This window comes from Cyprinus carpio, chromosome A14 (genome assembly GCF_018340385.1).
Source record: "Cyprinus carpio isolate SPL01 chromosome A14, ASM1834038v1, whole genome shotgun sequence".
Lineage (NCBI taxonomy): Eukaryota > Metazoa > Chordata > Actinopteri > Cypriniformes > Cyprinidae > Cyprinus > Cyprinus carpio.
This window is the reverse complement of record NC_056585.1, coordinates 29,052,245-29,070,725: the sequence shown is the minus strand read 5'-3', so window position 1 is coordinate 29,070,725 and position 18,481 is coordinate 29,052,245. Positions and strand designations below refer to the sequence as shown.

General features: G+C 36.3%; 2 protein-coding genes across 3 annotated transcripts in view; one reads left to right on the top strand and one right to left on the bottom strand.

Moving 5' to 3' along the window:
• The window catches only part of dele1 (DAP3 binding cell death enhancer 1), a 239,934-nt gene extending 228,426 nt beyond the window's left edge, over window positions 1-11,508 (bottom strand). Inside the window, exons 1-8 of one of the 2 annotated variants that reach the window (XM_042770443.1) lie at window positions 11,322-11,508; window positions 7,919-8,914; window positions 7,137-7,252; window positions 4,983-5,114; window positions 4,790-4,899; window positions 4,656-4,716; window positions 2,018-2,146; window positions 1,815-1,939 (exon numbers count right to left, since the gene is read on the bottom strand). In XM_042770443.1, coding sequence (XP_042626377.1) covers window positions 1,815-1,939; window positions 2,018-2,146; window positions 4,656-4,716; window positions 4,790-4,899; window positions 4,983-5,114; window positions 7,137-7,252; window positions 7,919-8,897 — 1,652 coding nt within the window. In that variant the 5' untranslated portion in view covers window positions 8,898-8,914; window positions 11,322-11,508. Of the gene's footprint in view, window positions 1-1,814; window positions 1,940-2,017; window positions 2,147-4,655; window positions 4,717-4,789; window positions 4,900-4,982; window positions 5,115-7,136; window positions 7,316-7,918; window positions 8,915-11,321 lie in introns of both variants that reach the window. The other variant, XM_042770442.1, reaches the window with a different exon arrangement.
• Window positions 1-18,481, top strand: part of fgf2 (fibroblast growth factor 2) — a 223,315-nt gene that overhangs the window by 187,216 nt on the left and 17,618 nt on the right. The window lies entirely within an intron of this gene.

Sequence of the window (18,481 nt, the reverse complement as noted above, 5' to 3'; positions counted from 1 at the left end):
TTATTGTTTTATTTTCATAAGTTAAACTAAAATGGAAATGTTGCTGAATTAATTTGCTACATAAATAACACTAAGTGAATGTCGGTGTGCAGCGGCATCTGCTGGTGAGCTCCGGTACTGCAGGCACTATCAAACTCGAAACTCATTTTCATCGCTGACACTGTCAACAATCATGTTATAAAACAGCAGTTGATTTTAATGAAAATCTTCATCATCCTGTACTCATGAGAAATATTGCTGTGGTAACTACTTGAAATAAAAAAGTTTAATTTCTTTTTTTTTTATATTATATTTTATTCAGGTTAACGTTTTATTCAAGTAACATTTTTTTTCTTTTTAAGTTTAGTTTTAGTCAGTTTTGTTTTAGTATAATTGAGATAATATAAGGTTTTATTAATCTATTGAAATTGCTTTTATATTCATATTTTCTGTATTTATTTTAATTTTAGTTAAAGTTTTAGTATTTTTGTGTAATTTTTAGTACTTTTTCATGTCTATTTTTTTTATTAATTGTGATTTCAGTTTTAGTAATTTCAGTACATCAAGTTAAACAAAATTAAAATGAGAAATGCTGCCTTGTTAAAAATAAATAAATCAGTTAATGTTTATGTTGATTATATGTGAAGTAACAAATGTTTTTTAATGACTTGAGTTTCTCTAGTTTACTCACTAAATGTTACTCAGTATATAGTGCACACTGACTCATTGAAACCGTATGCAACACAAAGACTGGGGCTCATATTAAAAAGCCTGGAGGACGTCACTGGATTCTCTCTCACATACTGAGTGAATGGATCAGTGTGGTTCAGAGCAGAGGATCCTCCATCTGTCAAACAGACGCGCATCAGAGCGAGAGAGAGTCTCTGCACACAAGCACTAAAATCTTCATCAGCCTCAGAGGACGGAGAAGAGAGAGACAGACGCTCTGCTACATTCATCACTGTTTTACTGATGCCGTACTACTGCACACGCCTGACACTAGCACTCCTGCACACTGGTGTTATTATGAGGACTCGAATGAGCAGTAAACCACCAGAGCATATCCCACAATGCACTGCACTCCACATCTAAAGTATGCATACTGTGCACATATGAATTGTCTTTATGCATGAAATACCCAAAACAAACGTCAAACGTTTATAAAATACATGCACATCCAAAAAAGTAAAAATCATGTGCACAACCCAAAAAAATGGGAAAAATGCTAAAATATCTGCAAAAATATCTTTTTTTTTCTTTTTTTATGAAATACACAAGACCTTCTATATCTGCTAAAATGTGCAGTAAACCAGCAGAACTGACGGCGTTTACAGCAGTGAATGAAAAGCACTGTAGTATCATTTTTGCAATCATTTTATATTTAATTCATATATATTTATTCATTTAATATTTTGAATTGGTTTTTATATTTAAATTTTCTGTTTTCTTAATTTATTAATTCTGTATTTGTGTTTGTCATTTTTAGTAGTTTTTTTTTTGTGTGTGTGTGTATATTTTTATATATATATATATATATATGTGTGTGTATGTACAGTATGTACTGTGTATGTGTCTATATAATTTGTATTAATTTTTATTTCAGTTTTAGTTATTTTAATACATCAAGTTAAACTAAATGAAAATGAGAAATGTTGCCTTGGCAACTAGCTGAAATAAAATAATTGTACACTTTTTATATCTTATTTGATTTCAGTTCATGTATATTTTGTTTCAAATTAAATAATTTGTTTTTATTTTATTTCTACATAGATAAAAATTTACTGCCTCTTTATAGCAGTAAACATTAGAAGAGTCAGTGTAATCGAGTTCCAAACCTGCTGAAGCCCCGCCCCACTCCCCACACACGGATGCAGCTGATTGGCTGAGAGTGGGGAGGGTGTGGTCGCGGGTGGATGAGGGTGAGCGTGGCGTCCTGCAGGACCAGCAGCATCGTCTGTGTCTGAATGTGAGAAGAAGAGGCTGTCATGAGTTTCTGACTGAGCCCGGATGTGCGGGAGTCTCTGCGTCTGCGTCTCACCCGCGGTCTCTGCGTCTCTCTGCGCTGGTGCAGCTGCTGGATGCAGTCGCTGACCACCGCGCCGCTCCTCGCAGACATCACATCTGCATCCCGCACCTCCAGCCAGCCCAGATACTGGACCGGAAACACCTGCAAAAACGTGAGCCCAGAGTCACATCTACAGCAGACTGACAGCAGGAACACTGTGAAATGACTTCTAATTATAACATAATAACAGATACCAGTTATAAAGCGGAGACGTTCCGGTCCTTGTATTCTGATTGGCTGAGCCGCAGTTCGAAGCTGTTGTGAATTACTCTACAAAAGTAACAAACACCTTTGTTTACGTTTGTGTGTTGCTCGGCAAACCACTTTGTTGCACCACAACTGTTTCTGAGGAACTACTTGTTTGGGTGGAAGAATACTGTTTTTATTAATATCATTACACTTTATTTGCTCTGTTTTATTTTGTGAAAACTTACTACGTGTATGGAATAACCGTTTTATAAAAGCAATAAGCCCCGGGAAGCCGTGGTTTACAGTGAATTTATAACAGTTAAGGGGTTTTAGTCACTCTGCTTCACAACGCCCCTCAGCTGTTATAAATTCACTGTAAACTACGGCTTCACGAGGCTTATTGCTTTATTTTACCACACAATCAGTTCCTGCTCTACATTTATTTACTCTCTAAAAATACATTTTCACATGATGGAAGTAATGCAAGATGCTTAGAAAAGATCTTAAATATTAATTTATATTTCCCAGTTTTCTTTGTTTCTTTGTATTTTTTCTTTTTATGTTTCTTAAGTATTTTACATATTTCTCTGTAAGATTGAAATAGTCTTAATAACAATAATTCAATGAATTGTGTGCAAACAAACAAAATACAAAAAATATAGATATAAAAATCATCTACCAGTTGTATGAATTGAATTAGATTCTGTTTTTATATTTTCTGCTTTCATATTAATTTTAGTTAAAGTTTTAGTACAATTGTTGTCTGTTGTCTTTTTTATTAGTTTTGTTGTTTTTAAATGTCATTTTTTTTTTATTTCAGTTTTAGTTATTTTAATATGTCAAGTTAAGCTAAATGAAAACTGTTGCCTTGGAAACTAGCTGAAATAAAATATTTTATTTCAGATTTTACTTTCAGTTAACACTTAATTTCAAGTAACAGATTTTTTTTTAGGGTTTTAGTTTAAATTTTAGCTAACAAACTGACATTTGATTAAAAATGTTAAGATTTTTCCATGATTTTTTTATTTATTTATTAATTTATTTTTTATGTCCATTAACGTACTGAGTAAAAACATGTCCTGGGTATCATTAAAAGCGGCACACTTTAATAAAAACACATTCTACAGAAATCACAAAAGTTGATTCTTCTCCTTTTGATAAACATACACGAGTACCTCTCGGCTAATCTTGTACATACAGTCTGCTTCACAATAAAACTCATGATTCGATCTTTCATTCATAACTGGATTCATTTCATATCATTTATGTTTCTTCAGTATTAATCCTTCTAAATCTGATTATTGTTTTATTTCAGATACAGTACATTCTTGTATATCAGACATTAGATGTTTCATGTTGAACTTGATGATGTCATTCTTCTGTTCCCACAATGCACTGCGTCAAACTGCTGCTGTTACACGTGCCTTGAATTCTGCAGCAGTCTCTCCATCTCTCTCTCTCTCACACACACACACACACACACACACACTGAGCAGCAGAGGGCGCCACGTCTCTTTATTCTCTCACTGTTATTAAATCTTAATCCACAGACATCATGGAACAGACAGCTGTGTTTATGGCCACAGATTTATCCTTCATCGCCTTTCCATAATATCTGCACAGGATGTAACAAAAGTTATATTTCTGTTATGTAATTCAATTTTGTGTTATGTATTTGTCAGGCAAATTTTGTATTCATAAATCCAGACTGACAGCTTCAACTTAATTCTTCCCTACAATTTGCTGATTTCCTGCTTAAATTACAGAGAAAAAAAAAACATTAAAACATCCCAGGTTTCAATTATGATTACCAAATTATAATTAGAGCAACTATTTCAAGGTAGATGGGGGAAAAATATTTTTAATTTAATAATAATAATATGTATATGTATTCATATTTATAATATTATATAATATGTATTTAGTTTTTATATTTTATTTTACTTTTTATATTATATTATATTCTGTTGGACAATGCTGTTAAAATTAATTAGAGCAACTATTTCACGAACGATAGATAGATAGATTAGATAGATAGATAGATAGATAGATAGATTTTTTATTGAATAAATAATAATAATAATAATAATAATAATAATAATTATTATTATTATTATTATTATTACTAATATTATATTATATTATATTATATCTCCCTTGTTTCTAGCTTTGTGTAAAAAAAAATTTTAATGTAATAATAATAATAATACTAATAATTATTATTTTATTTTTATTTATAATATTATATTTTTATCTCCTTTTTTTCTGTCTCTGTGTGATTTCATGTAATTCTTAGTCACTGTGTAATACTGCTACTTTGGTGGTCATTCTCTTAGTTGCTTATTGTATTGTTAATGTTTGGTAATTAATTACAGTAAAAGAGTCATTAGTAACTAATGAAGTGTTGTGTGTGCAGGTTCACCTGCGTCTCCGGGTCGTTGATGGGGATGACGGTGTCTGCGGGGGCTGATGGGACTTTAGCTCTGCAGAGGAAAGCTCAGTCAGTGTGAAGCTGGATGATGAATATGACTCTCCTGATGATGTGTTTGTGGTCACCTGTGGTTGATGAAGCTGTACGGGCCGCCCTGAGCTCCCAGACTCACTCGGTTCATCTGTCGCTCGCGCCGTCTATCTCTCGCGCCGGACTCGCATGTCTCCGTCAGGTCCTGTACAGAGCATGTGTGCACTGCTGATTATTCTGTGTAAAGTGCTGTTAGTCGTTGCGGTGTGTGTTTTTGTCAGTGTTTACCAGGTAGTTGTTGTTGAGGAAACTTGCGGCACGTCCCATCGCCTCATAGCACAGTGAGGAAGAGGAGGGTGAAGAGGCTGCGGATGAAGGAACTGGTTCAACAGAGCTGTCCGACACGATACTGCTGGGCCGCTACACACACACACACACACACACACACACACGTCAAGTCACATTATTCATGGAGTGTTTTTTCTCATTGAACTCCTTGTTTTTAAATGTTACTTGTTTCAGAGAACATTCAAAAGTAACACTGGCTTGATGATAAAATGGAATGTTCCCTTAACGAAAGTTTCAAAAGTGTCGTTTTTAAAACTGGAAAAACATTCCGTTTTCGTAACTTATTGGGAACATTATCAAAACGTTCTTAGAACATATTTTTGTTAGCTGGGTCGCTTCAAAACAGCCTCATAGCAACAACAAGAAAATAACAGTTTCGCAAAATTCATCAATTATGAAAATTATTCAGATCAATTCAGTTCAATGTTGATTCAGTTCAGTTCAATAACTGTATAATATCATTTTTTTTTATTTTTTTTTTATTTTATTTTGATTTTTTTTATTTTTTTTTATTTTTTAATTTTGTTATAATTTTATTGTTTCAGTGTTGTTTTATATATATATTATTTATTTATATTATTTAAATTATATTTAAAAATATTATTATTACCAATTATTAATTAAATTGTTTTTTAAAGTGCCTTCTAAATGCATTTTCCTTTGATCTGATTTGAATTATGATCAAATTCAGAAGGAAGCTTAGCAAAGACAGTAGTGTCATAATTCAGCTCAGTTCAGGTTTTGCTCTCCTCCGAACAGTGTCGGACAAATCAATAATATCACTGTACGTTCATTTAAACGTGTGTCTGACTAACAACGAAAAAACCAAAGGATTTTTCCATCAGCTTTTGGATTATTAACAATAGTTTATGATCATGACACTGGGGCTGACCAATTCTGACATAATATTAAAACTATAAAACCACTTCAAATATGACAACTGCACTGAAATAAAACCACTGAACATAAACACGCTGCGGGTTGTTGACAAATATAAAGCCCATGAACATTTTACTCAACATTAAGTACACGACGAGGTTCACACGCATCTGTTTGATACTGTGTTGCAGATGTTACTGAAGAACAAAGAGTGTTTAGTCATCACTGAACGCCAGACGACTCTTTCAGTCTCTTTCAGTCTAGCAGCTGGAAAGGTTAAATGATACCAGTATAAACACCGCTGACCTCTGCAGTCCCACGAAGACACCGGTTAGCTTTTACAAGACAAGTAAGAGCTTTCAAAATTACTGATTTACTGTATTTTATGTTGTAGAATAAAAATAAAACATGAAAATATCTTGGGCTTGAGACAAAGATTCCTTATTTCATGCATTTAACCAAAAACACACTGAAAGAAAACAAACAAAAAACATGTTTAATATATTTTTATTAATATTTCAAATATTACACATTTTATTTTAATTTGTTTTTTTATGTCTATAATTTATTTTTTTTATATATATTTTATGTTGTAGAATAAAACATGAAAATATATTAAGCTTGTGTTAAACCTTATTTTAGGCATTTAGTAAAAAAAAAAAAACATTTAATTTTATTAATATTTTGAATTAGTTGTCACGTTTTAATTTTAATTTTAGCTCAAGTTTTAGTAATTTTGTTTATCTTTTTTTTCTTATTTTAGTTTATATATAATATAGTTATTTTGGTATACATAAAATGGTATTGTAAATTGTATTGTAAACTTAAAATGAAAAATATTTAAATAAGTTCAGGGTTTTTTATATACATTTTATTTAAGCTAAGGTTTATTTTATTCCGAATAATTAATTTTTTTTATATATATAGATTAAATTTTTTAAGTTTAAGTTTTTCATTTTAGTTCATTTTTATTTTATTTCAAGTAATGAAAATTCTTTTTTAATGATTTTTGTTTTAGCAAACAACAACATTTTTTCCCGTTTGAGAAGCTGTTTCACTCAGACATCATGATCGGGAAGAAAAGATGATTGCAAATTCTGTTTCGTGCCAAAAAAAAAATCAATATTTGTTAATTCAATATTTCCTGCCCTAAGTTCCTGTTTCAGCAGGAAATACATTATGATTATGTGGTTTGAGATGAAGCTCTGCGTCTACCTCACTCTGTGCTTTAGTGCAGGGCACAGGAAGACACGCCCCCTTCACCCTAAGCTCCACCTCCTGGGCAGATTGGGCGTCGACGGCCACAGGCTGATCTCGTGGAGTGGAATCAGCTGAAACACGCCAAAAATACTCCTGAGACACGTCCTGCGCCAGAGGAGGCTCTTCCCAAACAACTACAACACACACACACACACTTCAGAAACTGTCTGTCGTCATAGCAACTGCTGCTTCCTGCTACACAGGAGATAAATATAAAGATGTGCATGACTTCAGATAGAAACACTACTGCTCAAAAGTTTATTATTTTTGAGATTATTTATTTCTTTTTGAAAGAAATTGTTGATTTAATTGATTCATCAAGGACGCATTAAATTGATCAAAGGTGTCAGGAAAGGCATTTATAATGTTACAAAAGCTTTCTATTTTAAATAAATGCTATTCTTCTGAACTTTCTATTCATCTGTGAATCCTGAAAAACAAAATGAATCAATTTCCACAAAAATACTGATCTGTGTTCAACATTGATAATAATCAGAAATGTTTCTTGAGCAGTAAATCATCATATTAGAATGGTTTCTGAAGATCATGTGACACTGAAGACTGGAGTAATGATGCTGAAAATACAGCTGCACATCACAGAAATAAATTACACTTTAACATATTCAAGTAGAAAACAGCTGTTCTTAATACTAATAATATTTCAAAATTTTTACAGTATTTTTGATCAAATAAACGCAGCCTCGCGGAGCAGAAAAGCGTATATTTCTGATGGTCACCTGTCTCCTGAGGCGTCTCCACAGAGGGGCTCTCCTGTGACAGCGTGGTCCAGCTGGAGTCCTCCTCCTCTTCCTCCTCCACCTGTTTCTCGGGTCTCAGCAGGGGTTCGGGCGACTCCTGGGTCTCGTCTCCTCTCAGCTTCAGGCGTAACGGGCTCATCTGCAGTCGCGCTCTTACAGGAGAACCGCCGCTTTCTGCCGTCCCGTCTCTGACGTGGCTCACGCGCTCGTTGTTGGGCCGGACGTCCAGTTGGTAAACATCCAGCGTCTCGCCGGGACTCTCCTCCTCCTCCTCCTCTTCCTCGCTGGCCAGCAGGAGCAGGTGGTTCTGGGGGAGGGTGAGGTGCACCTCCACGTGGTTCTCTTTCGCCCACGTCTGTGCCTCTAGTTTGGGCAGGAGGTGTTTCTCCTCGGGCTGCGTGTCTTTATTCGGGCTGGTCGGCACCTCCTCTTCTCGATGGTACTCTAGAAAGCTCTTGGTCCTCCTCCTGATGGTGGGGTTCTTCTGGTTGTCCTTCCCCTCCAGCCAATCCCAGCTGCTCCTCACCAGGTTCCTGTCGTTCTTGTTGAGGTCCAGCTGCTCCTCCTTGAGCTGCAGGTTGGTGCCGTTTTTGGCCAGTTTGGGGTTGGAGGCAGAGAAGGAGAGCGAGGAGCAGTAGAGCGATGAAGAGGAGGCGGATTTCGTCGGGGCGGGTCTTCGGCCCGAGGAGGCGTGGCTTTGGTTTAAAGGGGCGGGGTTTTGGCTCAAACCCATCGCGTTTTGAATATTGGTCAGCACATATTTCTGACGACTCTTCGAGCCTTGCGTTTCCTTGGAAACGGTGACCACGCCCTCCTTTATGGTGTCGCAGCTCAGCTGCTGGTTGTGGGAGGAGCGTAAGTTGAGAAAGGTGGGCGGAGTCAACAGCGAGACGCCGTGATTGGTTGATTCTATGGTCGATGCACTGCGTCTGAGCGGAGGCTTCTTCAGTGACATCATCGCAAACGATTAATCGGCTGCAAAGATAAAGAGAACGAGGGTTAATTACCTTCACTAATCCCTGTCACTGAAAACACAGCTGGAAAGGATATTTAGTTATTTATCAAAGGAAAACACACACAACTATAATCACATCTTAGAACTTTCTCCTATTAAAGAATCTCACAAATGAGATCTTGTTGATATCTCAGTCGTTTCTCCCAGACAGCAATGATTTGTACTCTTCTCCTGTTCCTCACAAGCTCCAGAACAGATCTCAATACTGTCTCAATCTTTTCTCAGGTTTGTCAGAGTATGAACGCAACCATTTCTCATCTGCCATCCACACTGATTTAATAGCTTGTGGATTAGATCTACTTTTGCACTTTTAATGATCACTGAAGTTGTTTATATCGACTTTCAGTGTTGGGGGTAATGCATTACAAGTATGTACAGTATTTATGTATTTAGTCCCATTTTATTAACCAAAGTCTTTGCTAATACACAATTAGTTACTTTTTTTAGGGAGTAATGCAAAATTTTGTTGCTCTAATTCCGTTTTTATGAGCTGCTGACTGCATTGACACAGAATTTAGAGTTTCTTTAAAGAATGAAGAAATCTACATCTACATTTGTGTCTATTGCCACAGTCATCTATTTGAGACTTTGCATGAAACACAACTGAGAATGAGAATGAGTGATAACATCTGCTCTGTTAATCAGCCGAGTTTCACTGTGTCACCCGATCACCTTTACCTGAACTGCACAGTCGGCACAGCGTCTCATGTTAAACTCCAACAAACGGGTTCAGTACACACACACACACACACACACACACACACACACACACACACACACAAATACACAAACACAAACAACGGCTTTGATGGACTGGGCTGGAAAATGTGTTTGCTGCAGATTTCCACTGAAGATTATACAGCATTATTCACCACAACAGCCCGCATGCAAAACAAAAATACGCATAAGTACACACACCCACACCCACACACACACACACACACACACACACACACGTGTGTGTCAGTCTCCACATGCTTGGCTGTTTTTTTTCTGTGCATCAGCCAAATGATGTTTTGACTGATCGCAACACTGATACTGTATTCAAAATTATATTATTGTGTTCATTAACTCAGATTTACGTAAATATAGTTATTCAAGAAGGCAACTGGATATTAAATATATATTTACAGAAAATCATAAGGATTAAGCTGTTTTTAACTCTATTTTACACTAACGGAGACAGGTCTGTAAAACTGCACAATACAAATAGTTTATATTTGTTTTGTGCCTCCCCTATTTTAATATGCAATAAAATATAACAGCAAAACTGCAAGACCTGGAGTGTATAACAGTATAGTAAAGTGCAATATTGCACAATACAGTAAAATACAATAAAAAAAATTATATATCTGCAAAAAATGCAAGACTCAGTAACTATAGTAAAAGACTGTTGGATAATTTATACAACTCTTTGATTATAATCCTATATGCAATACCATTTGAAATCAAATCTAGCAAAAATGCAAGTGTATAACAGCATAGTACATTACAGTATTGCATAATATTGTAAAACACTTTTTGGAAAATAATTTATGCAAACACTTATTATAATCCTATATGCAATAAAAATGTAAAAATACAACAGCAAAACTTAAAGACTTAATAACTTTACTATAGTATAGCATTGCAATAATTGCATATTCTTATAACTGATTTTAATCATTTATGCAATAAGACTTAAAATAAGATATACCAGCAAAAATGCAGCTTTAGTATAGTACAGTATTGCAATAAATTGCATATTCTAACTGTTTACAATCTTATATGCAATAAGATTTGAAATAAGGTATAGCAAAAATGCAAGACTCAATGACTACTAATGCATAATGTACAGTAGAAAAAGACAATAATGTACACAACTCTTTGATTATAATGCTAAATGCAACAAAACTGCAAATGCAACATCGCAAACAACACAGACATTTAAGTATTTAAAATAAAAATATTTCCCAAAGTTTGATGAAAATACAGCAATGACATCAGGATGCACAGAAGTTGGTTTGTCCTCCTGATCATGACAGATCGCTTCTGATCGGCCCAAAACACTCGCGCGATGAATGACGCACATCTCAACTTACAAACAGTCTGCAACAAATCATCATCATCATCATCATCATCATCTGACACGATTAGACATACACACGCGTGTATTCCTGCATGACATTGTTGTGACAGCAAGAAGTGTCAAGTCACTGTCTCGTAAGGCGCATCCTGTGCATGATAAACTCAATTCAGTCATCAATTCTATAAAGTTGCTGAACCGAAGATACATCAAATCAATCGGAATAATCAATAATCAGCGCGCGTGTATTGTGTGTGTGCGTGTGAAAGCATGACGTCATGCTTTCAGAGACGGTCACTTACCAGCACCGGCAGCGCGCGAGCGGCTCGGCTGTTCTCTCTCGCCTGAAGATGCTGATTCGGTGACGCCCGGTTTTAAAGTCCAGACTCCCGCAATCTGAGACCTCTCCGCACCGCCCGCGCCGCTCACAGAATGCGCGCGAATCCGCGCTAATGCGCCCAGTGCCGCTGTCTCCGAGTTATGGCAAGCTAAAGTATTCATAACAGTGCCGGCGCTGTGGTGGGGCATTCGAGGGCCGTGCCCCCCCTAGCGGTCATTGATGCCCCTCCTACAGGCCATGGCGTGGCCCCCCCAAAAAATCCCTTTTAGTTATTATTTTAATATTAAATGTTCAAACTGTAACTTAAATTAAATAAAATAAAAAGAATGGGGAAAATGCATAATTTTGGTTGTTCATGGCACATTACTAGGCTTCGAATGCTTATTGGTCGCCGAGTAAACTTGTTACATTTGATTTGCAGCGCTCGCAAAATCCATTTCAAGTTGAAGAACAGTTTTGTCCATCTATATTATAGACAGTTGTTAGCAGCTAATTTTTAAAAAAGCAGGTGAATTGTTGATGAATGTTTGTGGGTTCTAACTGCATTTGTGTTTTATACTTGGCTGTCTGTAAAGATATGTGGGCTTATGTCATTTCTGCTTGGTACGTGAGTAAACTGCTGGGAGGTGTGTAACCCAGGTTAAAACAAGGTATTAGCATAAAGTAATAGCAGAATATACATTTATTTTTGTCCTTTATTTATTTTGTTTAGAAAATGACGTCCTTTAGAGTATTTAAAGTCCTTGAAACCCTAAGAAAAAACGGTGTTTTAAAGAAATTATTTTATTTGTTGAGCCACACTTATTTTCAGTATTTTTATTTTTTCCATTTCCTGTACTTTTTATTTTATCTTTATCTATTTCTCAAGTTCTACACAAATTTGCATTCTAACGCAAATCAAAAACTAAAAAAAATCAGTTAAACATTATACCTTGTGTGAGTGGGGATCATTATTGTTGTGACATCCTTATTCTCTGCACGGGCGAAATTTGAGTCTTCTGATTTAACTGGTCCATACGCAGACATTTGTATGATGATGTCCAACTCGTTTTATGAAGAAAAAAGCTTTAAGTTTTCAGAAACATCTATACGAAAAAACTTTGTCTGATGGGGACATTTTTTTTGGTGGTTTTTCAAAGCTTCAAACTGATTCAGTGTTTTATTTTCAGGTGTCGTCGTAATTTGTTAATTAAGTATAAAAAAATATAAAGCTATTTCATTGTAGGCCTATGTTTTATGTTTTTTTTTATTTAGCCTATAATTATATTTATATTATTATTTTCTGTTCCTGTCTGTTGTTTAGGCTATCTGTTCGGGGCCGGGTTTCCCGATATCGATGGAGCCTAGCCTATCTTAGCTCTTAAAAGCGCTCTCTACGTGCAAGGGTATGAACGTTAGCCGCATTCCTCGCGCGTTTCCCAAAAATGTACATTTTTCCCAAAAATGTAGGCTACTGAACTCGTTAGAACCCGAGAATAGGTTACTACGTGCTACTTGAGTCCGCTGTCCATTCGGAGGAGGTTCGCTGACGTGCTGAACTAGGCTATACTAACCGTATATGGAATCGTATTCTGAACGTTTAACCTAACAATCGTCGTCTGTTGTGTATTAGGAATCAAGACAGGTAAAAAAAAAAAAAAAAATTAATATAATGACATTCTATATAGATAGATCATTGGAGCTAACATCCTAGGGTAGAATGTCATTCTAGATCATTGGAGCCGTATCCGGTCGGCAAAACAGCAAATTAAAAAAAAAAAATGTCTTCTGTTCCTCTTTTAGATAAAAACCCAAGTCTAATCTTTCATTGTCATTCTATATAGATCTTTCAGATTTAGGTCTGGATTTCCATGCTACTATGATGTTGCCATTGCGTCAAAAAAATATTTATCAAACGACAGTGTCCCCCCGCCGATGATCCAATGCCCCTCCAGTAGATCTGCTCTGACGCCGACTCTGATTCATAAACGCCTGGTTTTGCGTGACTTCGAAGCGCATGTTAAGAACGCGAGTTTTTATGGGAAATCACACGTCAAGGACGCGCGTTTTGCTGTCAAATCGCCCGGTTTTGACGGGGCACTGTGCAATCAGACCCCCGACCAGGCGTTAATGAACACTTTGGCTTGCCATACTGTGTACGCGTACACTGACCAATCAGAGCGCCGAGCGCAAGATACGGTATGAATATTAATTTGGGACATTGCATCAAGTTTCCTAGAGCGTCTAGAAACGTGATTTTAATATTCATGAGGCACATATCTAATGATTAGAGGGATGAACTCCGCACCCACCCACCTGCTCAAAAACATTTTTTAGTTGTTAAAATGCATATATTAATGGTACTTTAATATATTATTTGACGCAACACTTCACATCTGAACATAAAAATCAAATAACAATAGTAACAAAAAAACCAACAACCCTCATTTAATTTAAGACTCAGTACACTATAGTATTGGATACTAAAGTAAAAGACCTCTTGGATAATTTTTTACAACTGGTTTGATTATAATCCTATGCACTAAAATTTGAAAAGAAAATCTAGCAAAAATGCAAGTTTACAACAGTATAGTACATTATTGAATAATATTGTAAATCACTTTTGAAAAATTATTTATTCAAACACTAATTCTAATCTTATATGCAATAAAATTTAAAAATAAAACAGCAAAAATGAAAGACTTAATAGCTTAACTATAGTACGTTAAAATGTCTTGTGATTAAAACGTTATTTAAGGGTTACAGAAACGTTTTCTTTCAACGTTCAAGTACAGAATAACATCAAAAGGACATTTTGCGAATATCGAGCTCTGATGTTATGAGAATGTATATCAATATGAATAATTATGAATATAATCAAATATCAAAATAATCAAATATTAGCTTTTGTCATCAGAAAAATCTATTAATTTAACTTTAATTAAATTTCTTCTCAACAGAGATTCCAAACACTTCTTACAATTGTTTAAAGAAGTAAAACATAAATGTCTACTCATATTACCTGAAAATTGTACATTTTTGTTTGCGCATATTAATCAAACACCATGTTTAAAAAAAGTCTTTATTGTAGTTTAGACCGTGTTTTTAGGGTGAAATGACTTTCAAACACACAACACACAAGACAAACAACACAAAGTTGGCTCTGAATTGAGGCTCAAAATATTGGCTTTCCATGAACTGTACATCTGATTAAGGCAGATGTTAATAAAACCTTTGGCACATGTTGATTATTTTAGCAGTAAAACAGTGCCAATCACATGCTTTTGTTGTTAATTCTTGATAACCAATCATTCTTCTGCTTATGATCGATATGTGAGCTTACTGTTTTAACATAATCACGTAAAACAAATGTGTCAGAATAGCACAGAAATACAAGAAAATGACACCATGTGACCTCCACAAGACACTATTATAACACGAAAAATATAAAGATAAGATTACTCTGGCACATCCCTTTCTTCAACGCTCATAAAAACACTCATTCCACTCGATTCAGACCTTCTCTCCACAACCAAACACACATTTATATACAAAACCAAACACTTCCCACTGGCAAAATACATTTAAAGTGGCTGAAACGAAAGCTCATGAATAATCTATGACATCCTAACCAGCCAATCACTGAGCTCGGAACTCTCCAGCTCTGCTGCGATTGGCTGAGAACATTCATCGGTCAGATCAGGCAGATTCTGTGTGCGTCTCTAATGGCTACATGCCTGTGCGTGCGTTTGTATCTGTCAAATAAGCTGCTTAAAATATACGATTATGAGAATGAGAGATGAATTCATCACGTTATCGCACCCCGAGCGTCCAAACCTTGCGGCTGCTTTCAGCACTGAGCATCTGAAGCGACACGCTCAGACTTCCTGTGCTCCAGGAATGAGGGAGCGGCTGTGATTGGCAGGCAGATCGCTGCTGTGGGCGGGGCTTCTCTTGAGGAAACATGGAGTTGAGATTCAGCTGGCCAATCACAGAGAAGCAAGGAGCCGATCGGATCGAGCGCCGCAGCACTAGAGAAGAGAGAGATTTAAGAAAACGTATACACGTAAAGTCACCTAGATGATGATCGTAAAACTGCTTGTTATTAATATAGATTTTTTAATTCTCTAAAAAAAGGACTGAAAGCAATAAAACTTAACAACTTTTAAAAAAAGGAATAAACTGTGTGTGTGTGTGTGTGTGTGTGTGTGTGTGAGAGAGAGAGTGTCTGTCTGTAGTGTGTGTGTAATAGAGAGTGTGTTGTGTTTGTGTGTGTCTGTGTGTCTGTCTATCTCTCTCTGTGTGTGTGTGTTGTGTGTGTATTGTGTGTGTGTGATCTGTGTGTGGGTGTGTGTGTGTGTCTATCTCTCTGTGTGTGTATGGTGTGAGTGTGTGTGTGTGAGAGAGTGTGTGGTGTCTATCTGTGTGTGTGTGTGGTGTTCTATCTCTGTGTGTGTGTGTATGGGTGTGTGTCTATCTCTGTGTGTGTGTGTGTGTGTGTGTGTATCTCTCTGTGTGTGTGTGTGTGTGTGTGTGTGTGTGTGTATCTCTCTGTGTGTGTGTGTGTGTGTGTGTGTGTGTATGTGTGTGTGTATCTGTGTGTGTGTGTGTGTGTGTGTATCTCGTGTGTGTGGTGTGTGTGTGTGTGTGTCTGTGTCTATCTCTCTGTGTGTGTGTGTGTCTATCTGGTGGTGTGTTGTGTGTGTGTGTGTGTGTGTGTGTCTATCTGTTGTGTGTGTGTGTGTGTGTGTGTGTGTGTGTGTCTTCTTCTTGTGTGTGTGTGTTGTTGTGTCTGTCTGTCTCCGTGTGGTCTCTTCTCTCTGTGTGTGTTGTTTGTGTGTGTGTGTGTGTGTGTTTCTGTCTGTCTCTTGTGTGTGTGTGTGTGTGTGTGTGTGTGTGTGTTGAGTGTTGTGTGTGTGTCTGAACCGTCTCGGGCTGTGTCGGTCTCTCATCAGTGCTCTGGCCTGCTGGTTCCTCTGGCGGCTGCCTGATGATAAAGACTGACGGCGGTCTTCTGGACACACGGAGACACGCCGCAAACCGTTCTCGTAGCACTGAGCCAGACACACCAGAGCCGCAGTGTCCTGCACGTCAACACAGTCATCTTCAGACCTCGTTAAAAACATTCAAATCGTTCGAGTACCTGAAGAGGACAGGTGCGTTACCCCCGCTCTCAGCCGCCACTCCTGGAAATAATGAACACACTTCTTCTCATCACAGTCCGGACGCTGAGACAAAACCACACCCAGATACACCTGAGCCTGGAGACAGAGACACACGAGATTTATTTATATTAATTTTAATATATTTTTATATTTATTTTATATTATACTTTATATTTAAATTATTTAATATATTTAATTTTATATTAAGAATATTTATTTTAATTGTTTTATATATATATATATTTTTATAATATTTATATTTTAGATATTTTACATATTTATATTATACTTATTTTTTCTAGTTTTGTATACAATACGTTATATTGCACACGCGGTACCCTCAGTGAGTCCGGCGTCTGCGGCTCGTCTTGCAGGAAGTTGAGCGCCGCTGCGGTGTCCGTCTCTGAGCTCTGCTGCCCTCTGCTGCTCAGGAGGAGTTTAGCACAGCGATACTGAGCCTGATGGTGACCAGCGCACCTGCGGCGCGTCTGTAATACTGCACCGCTGAGAGACACACAGAAGATAATAAGAAACAAGTAATTATTAATATTACTATTATTTAAATAATAAAAAATCAAACTAATACACCAGTGGAACTTATCTGTCTTTATTTGTTCTCTCAACGATGCAATTTTTTTTTTTTTTATGTTAAAAAGAGGTGCAACGTTTTTTCCAGAAAATATGGTATATGAGTGTAAAAAGTGTATATATATATATAATGTTAGATAATAATTATTTATTATTGTTTAAATTATAGAAAATTAAACTAATCAAAGATTTTAATGCAATACTACTAGACTGTAAAATTTAATAAGCATTATATTATTATTATTATTATTAGTTTATCAGTTACTGTTGTGTCTGTAAAATAAAATAAAAAAGTATTTGTTTAACCCCCCCTCACAAAAAAAAAAAAAAACTATTTAATAAGAATAAGAAATACATACATTTTAATTTGTACATTTTATTTGAAGTTTTATTTGTAAATTACAATACTAATATCTACGCTTCTGTAAAAATATCTTTAATTTCAACAATTTAAAACAAATGGCTTTGGTTTTGGCGTCTTTTTGTTGATGTTAATTTATAAACGATTCTCTCAATACAAGTTTGGAAATATGAATGTACAAAATGGAGCAATTTTAATATCTGTAAGCAAAAATACAGATAAAATGCCTTCTAATTCTACTTTTATTTTTATTACTGTTCTTTTAAAATGATGTACTGGATTCCTGATATGCCAGTCATTTTTTTTAATCACTGGTCAAAGCTGAAACTATGTATTAAAATAATTTTCCAAAGCAAGTTTTTAGTATGGCAATTAAAATCAAGCATGCAAATATTTTCAAACATGCAAAATGCATGCATCCATATACTGTTACTAAGGGAAAACCGCGGCACCTTGCTGAGGTCCGTCTGCACGCCTCGTCCTTTCAGGTGTACGTGGCGTAACACACACTCCCAGGTTAAAACTGAGGCTTTGCTGTAGTCGTGCTGCGCCGAGGCCAGGAAACAGGGAGTGCGGCTGCCGATTTGAGAAGGCCGTCTCGTAGTCGCCGGCTCTCGCGCTCTCCAGACCTGAAACACACCAGAGCAGCACTCGTTCAGACGCACTTCACATCACACAGCGGCGCTCTGAGTGCGCGAGCTCGTCATTACCGATGATGTTGAGGATCACAGGAACGCTGCTGACCCGTCTGCCACGCGTCGCAGGATTCTGCGCTGCTGCGTCGAGAGGAAACACCCTCTGCAGGACACATACACTGACAAACACGGTCAATGTACATCTAGTTATATACTGCTCTATACAACACAGACTGCACAGGAATAAACAGCAAAATAACAGTGCTATTGTTGCTAAATCTATCTTAAGTTATAAAACAAATGAAATATTAGCTATAAACCCAGCTCTACAGAAGACATCAGTATTTTTGTCTTGTCTTGTCACAAATATCAAAACGATACATTTACCCGAGAA